General features: G+C 37.7%; 1 protein-coding gene across 1 annotated transcript in view; it reads right to left on the bottom strand.

Annotated features, from left to right (window-relative positions):
* Positions 1 to 10,775, bottom strand: part of LOC127456517 (pleckstrin homology domain-containing family G member 7-like) — a 30,628-nt gene that overhangs the window by 3,906 nt on the left and 15,947 nt on the right. The window contains exons 10-16 of the mRNA XM_051725052.1: positions 8,449 to 8,562; positions 7,327 to 7,501; positions 4,333 to 4,448; positions 2,791 to 2,878; positions 2,613 to 2,692; positions 1,008 to 1,161; positions 696 to 793 (exon numbers count right to left, since the gene is read on the bottom strand). Coding sequence (XP_051581012.1) covers positions 696 to 793; positions 1,008 to 1,161; positions 2,613 to 2,692; positions 2,791 to 2,878; positions 4,333 to 4,448; positions 7,327 to 7,501; positions 8,449 to 8,562 — 825 coding nt within the window. The remainder of the gene's footprint in view (positions 1 to 695; positions 794 to 1,007; positions 1,162 to 2,612; positions 2,693 to 2,790; positions 2,879 to 4,332; positions 4,449 to 7,326; positions 7,502 to 8,448; positions 8,563 to 10,775) is intronic.

Here is a 10,775-nt window from a genome sequence, read left to right as displayed (position 1 = left end):
TTCAATTAGAAGAACCAATCACCATTTTGACACAGGCATCTGATATTTTTTTTAGGGTGATCTGAGCTAAAGAAGCAACGTTTACCACTATCAACAGATTATATTGCGGATTTGAAATATTGTTATTGAAATGTAATCTTGACAGACAGTTTTGGAGATTTCGGTCTTTTCCCATTTACTGTATGTAGGTAGGAGCTGTACTTGCTTATTGCATACATAGAAAATAGCTAAACGGTGGCACTGCCAAGATGGCTGGCGAGTGAAGTGACTTTTCTTAAAGGGACTTTGGCTCTACCTTGCAACGTCAAGCAATGTAAATGGTCTTAATGTCTTGTGTTTGCATTTTATTTTTTTCTTGGCACTCGAGGTCTAATTTAGTACTTCTCTTTCACTAACTCATTCTTGTAAGTCACTCTGCCTAAAATCTCCTTTTGTGTTCCACAGAGGAAAGGAAGTCATACGGGTTTGGAATGGCATGGTGGTGAGAGAATGATAAGAGAATTTTCATTTTTGGGTCAACTAACCCTTTAAGAGTACTAACTTGATAATGCATCACTTCCTTAACTGATTAAGGAAGCAATTTAAGGGTGTCAGGTGGAAAGGCTGGGCAGAAAGCAAAGCATGGGTCTTTGAGATGTGTTTAGACAAGTTTTGGTGATATCCGGTATGTTAAAAAAGCAGAACTGCATATTCACCTTTATAGATTCAGTCTGGGCTTGCAGAAGGAAGACTCCGATGCATTGCTGGTAACGATTCTGATGCATTATTATGAAAGAATTAGGCAGACCAGATGCTGAAAGATCAAACGACAAAACAGTCAGTCCAGACAGGGTGTTTGTATCTACATCATTATCACATCACTGTCCATGCTGGTCACGTGGGCATATCCTCAATGGAAATGGCTATGTATTACTAATTGATTACATAATAACTGCATGATCAAACAATTGCAAAATGACCTTAATCCAAAGCATGCTTTATTGCTTGAATTTGCATGTGATAAAAACCTGTGGCGTTGAGTTGGTCTATGTTCTTTAACTGCAGGCGGTCCAGGGAAATGGGCTGATCCAGAACTGTGAAGCTACAGCCCTCCTGCAATAAGATGTCAAACTCTTGGCCCATAGCTTGACGCAGTGGGTTTAGCTCCACCACATTAGACTTCTACAATACAAAAACAAAAGACACTGCCTGTGATATGGAGCAAATTAAAGGAACATTCTGGGCTCAATTGATAGCATTTGTGGCATAATGTTGATTACTACAAAAAGTAAGTACAGTAAAGTACAGTAATTTTGACTTGTCCCTAATCAATAATAATAATACTAATAATAAAAGCAAAGCAAAAATCACAGTTAAAGGCACTTACAATGGAAGTGAACGGGGCCAGTCCATAAACATTTAAATACACACTGTTTAAAAAGCATAGCCACAAGATGTAAACTTTATAAGTTTTAACATGATTTTTGTGTGACAAAATTAGGGATTTACCAAAATTACAGCGTTTATCAGATTACAAGGCTTCCCGCCATTACATTATAATGATAACAACATTTTTATATTGGATAAAACTTTACACAGATAAGGTTAGTAAGTGATTTTATCACACTAAAATAATGTTTAAATGTATCATGTTTACCTCTTGTGGCTATACTTTTAAAATGATATTTTAGCTTTTATGAACTGGCCCCATTCACTTCCATTGTAGTGTTTTTTGCCTTTTTGGCTGGTGGTTGATTACCACAAAGGGATCTTTTGTAGAAATCAACATTATGCCACATATGCTCTCCATTCAACTTAACTTGTATTGAACCCAGAATATTCCTTTAAAGATGAGAATTTCTCAAAATACAGTAAATGCACTCATCCATTATATAAAGATACTAACTTAAAGTCTACATGAAACAGTAGTAACCCATTTTGCTTCCATAGTATGACATTTTTCTGAGTGAAACAATATTCAAATTGAATAAATGGATTTTATTAATCAGAAATTGATTAGATCATTAATAGTTGGCAAAAATAAAAGTCAGCCAAAAGAGAATTATTTCAGAGCTGGAGCAAGAAATAACATTTTGACGAAGAGTAACGAAGACAAACATTTCTGCATTGCATTTCTTTGCAATAACATAAAATAAACCCAAATACATGCCAGCCTTCCCTATGACAGCAAGCCCAAATTTGTAAAAAGTAGAGAGAGTTTTATGGTTGGCTAAAAAAGCATGGGCCACTCCACTGACTTTCTCATTGCAGAATTAGCTTTTAAGATATTTTTTACATCATGGTGAATATAAGAGCATCTCATCTACAGGTAATAGTCATCTCTTAATCTCCATTTAGTTTATAACCTTGGTTGAAGACTGCAGTCTTTCACAAAGCACTGACCTCTATTCAACTTTAGCGTGTAAAAGGGAGTAATGACTTCAATCAATAATCACTCCAACAGAATCAACAAATCCATTTTTACATCACCATCACCATCACATTCATACGAGCCACCCACACTCTGATTCCTGTCAATACATAAAGTGGCTCTGGCTAGGGCAGTAATAACACCAAACAGCAGTCATATTTTCCATGAATCTTTAAATGTTCATGGTGATAAACAACCGCACCTTTTTGCTTCGCTTAATCTTTGTGATCAGAAGGAATTCGTCAAAGAGAAACAGGTAGACGTCATGCAGCTTTGCGTTTTCTGTGTACAAAGGAAAAAATAATGTAAGGAAATGCTACACAACCAATAACAGAAGTATAAATGGACCAATGAAAAGGACAACTTTATTTCCATCTGACCTATGAGAACGAGCTTGCCGTCGTAAAGAAGACTTCGTTGAGACACCAGGTTCTCCATGGTTACAGCTTTTAATAAGTGTTTGAGATTCTATAAAAGATCAGATATCAAAAACACACCCTTAAAATCTCTATAAAATACAGATCGAAGGACACTTTAAAGGTGAAGCGTGTAATGTTTTCTGTTCATGTACCTCAGCTTAATATGCAGAGACAACTATAAGTAAGCCATTCATAGGTTAATTTTACTGAAAGTGTAAACACTGTGGCTCTGTGTAGCTATCAAAATAGTGTTCTGTTTGTTTTTAGCATCCCAACCAGCCCAACATAGCAACATTGACTTAACCAATGGTGTGAGCTTGGGGCAGGACTATGTTTGTCTGACCAATGGCAAATACGGGGTGTTTCAAAACCTGTCAAGATTTTTGCAATACCGTTTGGTGCCACTGAAGGAACAGAAATGACACACTTCACACTTTGGTTGACCCATAAATGCAAATTTTGTCATCATTTACTTCCACTCAAAAAAAGGGTTTTTGCTGCTTGTTCGATTTACTTAAAATGAACTAAAGCAACATAATTCTAGAACATTTAGTCACAACTGGATTTCCTTGCATTCTATCCATTTAAATTTGTAAAATGGAAGTTTACTCAATCCATTTGAGTTGGGACTACATGAATACTTTTTGTGGTGTTAAAGTAGTGTTGATGAAACTGGGCAGGGCCTTTCCATTTCCCAGCATGATTTGCATGGGACTCGATAGGGAAAGTTAAAATTAAGTGTTATTTTATGTGTTTTTGTGCAAGATTAATATAAAGGGAATACTTGTTAGTGTTTAATGATTTGTCATGTTGAGATTTAGAAGAGTTTCTGTTATGTTGGAGTTTTAGGGGTTACCGTTATGGTGAAAAGTGGGACTTGAGTAAACGATGAGGACAGGTACATGTCACACATGAAATTGATTGCTGGCTTCATTGATCAAATACTATGCTAACCATTGCATAGTTACTAAACTACACTCTGTAGTGCTTCTAACCAGCATGTATTTAGCATGCTAACATTCACTTTCACTAGTTAGTACATACAGAAATAAGAGATTTATCTGAGTTACAATGACACATCTAATTTTGTTGGGTTTACTCAATTTCACTAGGTTCTTTCTAAACAAAGTGTTTGTGTTGGGATTACATAGTAATTTTAAGAAAATAAATCTCATTTCAAACACGTGGAACCACTGTTCACCCAAAAGAGCCAAAGAGCTGTTTTATTGCTCCTGTGCAACTTCTATGGAAAAGTAGTAACTGTAATAATGTAACTGGAGCTTTCAAGCTTTAAAGGGGATGCCAAAGCACCATTTATTATGGTCAGTACCCATTTATTGTAATTGCATGGAAAAGAGCGGCCCAGTGCTTTATTAAAAAATTCCTCTTTTTGTGTTCTACGGAAGAAAGAAAGTCATATGAGTTTGGAACAACGTGAGGGTAAGTAATAATGACAACATTTTACTTTTTCGAGGGTGTCTGAAAATTTTGATTTTGCCAGACCTCGGGTATATGGGCTTTCTTGTCTCGCTGCCACACAGGAAACCACACCAGAGCTTCCTTCAGCTGCTTCACCTTATGGTAGTTGTCCAACCACTTAACTTTCCCTTCAAGATCATCTGTAGAGAGACAAAGAGAAAGAGAAAAAGAGAGTTGGATAGGAATCTTATTGTTTCATCAATCTATACAAAGAAGGCTGGCTACAAATTGTTAGACGGTTCATCCACACCTCCCAAACAAACATTGCTGCTTTTGTACCAACAATCAGAGATCCTGTTTTTTGACTGTTCAGTTGGAGGCAATTGCGTTCTAGACTCTTCCTTCAGAGTTCCACATAAAAGCTCTTTTATCAACAATGACACAAGCATGAAATGGTTGTTTGAAGCCCACACCCATCTGGCAACTTTTCATTTGCAGTCTCTCATTGTAATTGCACGAAAGTCATAAGGAAGCATTGCAGTTCTGTATACACACCCTCATTATCATTTGTGGGAACTTGACTCCCATAAAGTGTGCTGAAATGAGTTGAGCCATCCTGAGATGTTTTGAATTGAGAAAACTGCTTTTGCGTGAACGATAATGCCTATTCTTCGCATTGAGCTGGTCTAGCTGTAAATCAGTACGCAAGCAGGTTGACAAGCCAAAACAGGCTGGCAAACACTGGTCAAATGCCCTAGTCAGAGGGATATTTCACCCAAAAATGAAAATTCTGTCATTATTTACTCACCCTCAAGTTGTTTAAAGCCTGTATGACTTACTTTCTTCCATGGGACACAAAAGGAGATGTTAGGCATAATGACAGCCTCAGTCACCATTTAACTTTCATTGTATCTTTTTAAATATCTTTATTTTTTCAAATAAATGTTTGTCTTAGTAAATTGGGTCTTTACTCATTCCGTAAGTGATTCAATGGAAAAATGTTTTCACTTCAAAATTAATTTTTTCATGTGATGATAATGGAATTTTGCAGGGAGTAGTCTAACAAAAACATAGTGACTATAAAAATAGTAACTGCAGAAGCACCTGCATATGTGAACTCAGACAGCATGGAATGAAACAGCACAAACACTGTATTATGCAATACATTTTAATCTCACTTTCTTATAGTTAATAAAAACAAAAGGGATTTATGACAAGGTGTGTAATGCTCCAGAAAGATAACAAGGCTTTTGCATGACAGCTGTGATATTGAATGCAGATACAAAGACAGTGTCACGTTTTCATGGTTTACTAAAACCATGAAGCATACTTTCAGCTGTTTTGGGTGACATCTCACACCTTCATTTTGCAACTGTCACTCTGCATTTCTTTAGTGGCTGCCACAACACGCCTCACAAACAGCTTCCCCATGATGGCCAGCAGAGAACTGGAAAAGTTACCTGTCACTTTTTCTAATTCCTCATTTGACATGAGCATGTAACTAAAACAAGATCAAAGTGTCCCCACCTGAGAAAGTCTGCACAGAAAACATGCACAAGATTTACAATAAAACAATGAATCTTGCAGGCTAGGTCAACTCGTGTTAGTCTCATGACTCAAATCAATATTTCATATTTATTTTGAATGTAGTCATGTAATAAGTAAAGTACAGTCTGCTGGTCATTATCACAAAATAAACCTTTAGTGTGACACAATAATAAGGGATAATGTACAGTCATCCGTTTGTTATCGCAAAATAAACCCAGACAGGGTGATCAGGTCTTGTATCACCCTGAAGGGGCTTATTACACGGCTGCTAACCAAATAAATAAATAAATGGCCATAAAATATTGATTTGCATTGAAATTATGTTATGTAAGAAGAAAGAAATCACTGAACAGCTGAATTTCACCTCCAGTATGTGTCAGAGTTCTGTTGGTGTTTATTTTGTGAAAATGACTGTCTGACTGCTCATTATTCAACTTATCAAATAAATAAGTAAATGGACATGAAACATTGACATGAGTTGAAATTATTTTATTAGCTTACTTGTAGGGATACGAGAAGTAGGAAAGATGACTCGCAATACCCAAATGACCAATCATATATGTCTTAATGCGGATGTTACTCAGAAATATCAGACTGCTAGATGGCGCCACTGACCAATCAGAATCGAGTATTCCAGAGACCTGTGTAATAATCTGCAATAACGACTACCTCACATTACGTTATCCCTTTTGTATCATTCAGTCACACTGGACATTGACCGATTGTTTAAAAACAGCTGATAATGAGGGGGCTGATTATTTTCTGTTAATCAAAAAAGGATGGAAAAATGGAGAATTGGGTGACAACCCAATTGCAAGTTGCAATTTGTAAGCTTTGCACTGCTAGAAATTCTTGAGGTGGAACTAATGTTACCCAAAATGTTTAACAATGAATTTGATTACTCACCTTAAAGCTCAACAGAGTAAGGAATATGACGAGTTTGTTAAAATTGTAGACTGCCTCAATTAAAAATTTACAAGCTTCATCCTTCAGAATTCAGTTAATGTGAGACATAATTTTTTTTTTTTTTTACAAATCTTACTTGATGTGAGCCTAACAAGAGGCTATTTATAATTCAACTAATGTAAGTTAATAATGATAATGTGAGTTAATAATAAGTGTTTTGTTTATAACTGAGACTAGTAAATTTAAACATGGAAGACGTGTTGAGACATAGAGAAGAAAGTGATTATTTAAATTTATTTCGAAGTTGTGTAATCAATTATTAGTCATTTGAAATAAAGTAGCATAAAACAGCAGAACCACCAAACTACCGGTAATCAGATATCGGTATCGGCACATATATTTTGTATCCGTGCATCCCTGGTAAAAAAATGTGCATCACGTAAAAAAACATCTAAACTGACTGACTTTATTCAAGCTAAAAATATTACATTATGTTACACTAACAAACAAATTTTTAAGGGTTAGATCAAATAGAAATAGACTCTGAAGGTAACAATTGCATCTTTACCACTTTTTACAGTGTATTCTATTCGATTCTATGTAAAGTGGGAGGACAAAACTTACAGATGGCTTGGTCAATTATGTCCACGATGCTCTGTAGAGCGCTCTCCTCTTGCTCTGAGCAGCCTCTCTTTCCTATGTTCTTCAAAAGCAGAGGGTACCGTGTGAACCTCTGTAGAGGAGCCACCAGCAGATCCTTCAGCTGCAGCCTGCGGCACTGCTCGTTACGTTCACACCACTGACCGAGAAAAATAGTGAGAAGGAAGAGAGGGGGAGAAATAGAGATGTATGCTTTCTTCCAAAACCTAGTAAGTGGCATATATAGGCAGCATTTTAAAGGGATAGTTCATTCCCCCCAAAAACGTTGAGTCTCCTGTGTTGAATTCTGTTTATGTGGTGTGTGGAGTTGTTGCCTGTTTACTGTAGAGCGTCCCAAATCGGTCACTTACGAGGTCCATAATGGTTAGGATGCTGTCTTAAAAGGTAGCTGGCTATGTAGAAAATAGACAGCTGGGCTAGTGAGCTGCCTAGCTTAGTAGCTGGTCACCGGCATATGTTGTGTTTTGAATGCTGGTGTGCAGAACTTTTTGACTGGCTCAACTAGCAAGACTTCCTTGGTTAACCAACATTAGCAGAAAACTGATACTAGTAGATCAGATTCACTAGCTAAGTTTTGCTGGAGAACAACATGGATATACTAGTCCCCCAGCTATAAGCCAGCACCAAAGCAACATAAAGCAGCCTAGAATATTGCATGAGAATTGCATGCTGGTTAAGTTGGTCTTAATTTAGCAGGAGTTTTTGGAACAGAGCTATAGTGCTGAGTGTTTTTTTAAGAGATTATACTTTTTCCCATGAATAAACGAGAGTCAACTGACAAACCAGATCCTCCCTGTGTAGCGGAGTGGAAAAGTATGAGGTTGGGTGAGGGCCTGATATAAGAGAGAAGTGACAGGCCAAAATTGATGTGGAGTCAGCTTAATACAACAGATGATGTAAGCGGGGTGAGTAGCTGTGTCAACACTCTCATTCACCACAGATCTGGTCATCGTGTTCTAATGCAAGGAGCAACGGTCCCTGACAACCATACAGCAGTGGCATGAACCTTGCCCTGTTCCCTACATATTGTCAGAGCATTCAGACTAACCCTGATTTACCATGTCAAATTGCGCTCGCCACGGTTACCTTCACAAAGGAGCCAAAGTCCTCTCTGAGCTTCAGGCTGTCCAGATAAAGGATGGCTGTGCTGTAATTTAGGCAGTATTTCTGTAAACAATGGCAAATGCTTTCACCAAACGCCTGCAAAGTCAAAAGTCAACATAGGAGAGTGATCAAAATAGGACAACAGAGAAAATATTATATTGCACATTAATTCCACTGCAAATAGGGAACAAATGTTCAGTGGTGTCCAGTTTTTTGTCTTCTAGAACAATCATTTGCTAAATGACTCATACAGTATAATAAATTCTACAAGCATGCAATGAGGGATTAGGTATGTGTTGGTCTATGTAGACATTTTTAAACATGAATTATGTTTAAAGCTCATTGCACATGACCAGGGTTGGGCTGTAACGGAAAATATGTAACAGCGTTACGTATTCAGAATACGAAAATGAAGTAACTGAATTCTGCCCTCGATACGTTTTCAATCACCTGTATTCAAAATACAGTTCCTTTTTTTATTATTATTATTTATTTTATTTTTTTCTCCCCTATTCTCCCCAATTTGGAATTCCCAGTGTGCTCTAAGTCCTTGTGGTGGTGTAGTGACTCGCCTCAATCCGGGTGGCGGAGGACGAATCTCAGTTGCCTCCGTGTCTGAGACTGTAAAGCCGCATATCTTATCACATGGCTTGAGCGCGTTACCGCAGAGTCATAGCGCATGTGGAGGCTTCACACTATTCTCCACAGCATCCATGCACAAATCATCGCGTGCCCCATCAAGAGTGAGAACCACATTATAGCGACCACGAGGAGGTTACCCTGTGTGACTCTACCCTCCCTAGCAACCGGGCCAATTTGGTTGCTTAGGGGACCTGGCTGGATTCGAACTCGCGACTCCAGGGGTGGTAGTCAGTGTATTTATTCGCTGAGCTACCCAGGCCCCACCAAAATACAGTTATATAAAATAAAATGACAGAATACTTCTCTCATAACGACCACAAAATAAGGTAGTTGTGAAAGAAAAATATTTGTTGTTGTCAATTTGTTAAAAATTATTGTCAATCTAGTGAGAACAGCGCTTTTCTAAACACCGCACATGCTGCACACTGTGTTGTGTAAATACATTTATGCCATTGCAGATGCGGCTTCTGTGCCGAGCTTTGCAGTGTAAAGACCGACTGCTCTTGGTAAGCATTTGGTGAGACACGTCCACATCGGACAACTTCTCATACAAGGGTTTTTTAAAAATTAGGGGATCTTGTAGAGCATGGAGCTAACAACAGCAAGATCATGAGTTCAGTTCCCAGGGAACACACAAATTGATCAAATGAAAACCTTGAATGCACTGTAAGTTGCTTTGGATAAAAGCATCTACCAAATGCATAAATGTAAATGTACAAAGTAATTCACAGAAAATCTCAAAAAACATTAAAAAAAAAACATAGTAAAAGAATTAAAAGCGTCCAAAAATAAAAGTGTCAGTAATAAAAGAGATAAAAACAATAAATAGGCCTTAATATGGAAACATGCAAGCAAGCCTAGTTAAAATCCATATACTATATTGTTGTCACATGACCTAACTATTTTGTTTAATTTCTGCAAGTGGCATCCAGTTTTATTCCTGTTTATTTGCATTTCTTATTAATATTGTGTTTTAAAATGTATTAATCTTTGTCAGTCCAATCAAATAAATGGTTAAGAAGAAGATTAAAATGTTAAGAAAATAGTTAAAAATGTTAAAAATGCAATTTTGAACATTCACAAACAACCCGTCTTGGCAGCTATAATGTCATAGCTAGGGGCTTTTGGGTCTTGAAGGTACAGGTGGCATTTTCTTACATGTAAAAGAGTGGACGAAATATCGTTGACCACAAACTGCCATTCTGCCTTTCATAAAGAAAAACATTAGTGTCCAACTCCACATCTAATTTAAAGAAATGTCCTGGTTACTTGCGTAACCTCCATTCCCTGATGGAGTGAACGAGAAGTTGTGTCAATGTAGTGACACTAGGGGTCACACTTTGGAGCCCGAGACACCTCTGGTCTTTGATAAAAGGCCAATGAAAATTGGCGAGTGGTATTTGCGTACCACTCCCCCGGACATACGGGTATAAAAGGAGCTGGTATGCAACCACTCATTCAGGTTTTATGCTGAGGAGCCGAGACAAGGTCCCGGCCATTTCAGCCTGTAGTTCAGCGTTGTGGCAGGAGGGACACAACGTCTCGTTCCCTCCATCAGGGAACGGAGGTTACGCAAGTAACCAGGACGTTCCCTATCTGTCACTCACTCGAAGTTGTGTCGATGTATTGACACTAGTGGTCCCTATACAAAGCGCCGCAACTGGCTG

Source organism: Myxocyprinus asiaticus, chromosome 18 (genome assembly GCF_019703515.2).
Source record: "Myxocyprinus asiaticus isolate MX2 ecotype Aquarium Trade chromosome 18, UBuf_Myxa_2, whole genome shotgun sequence".
Lineage (NCBI taxonomy): Eukaryota > Metazoa > Chordata > Actinopteri > Cypriniformes > Catostomidae > Myxocyprinus > Myxocyprinus asiaticus.
This window is presented reverse-complemented; position numbering and strand designations above follow the sequence as displayed.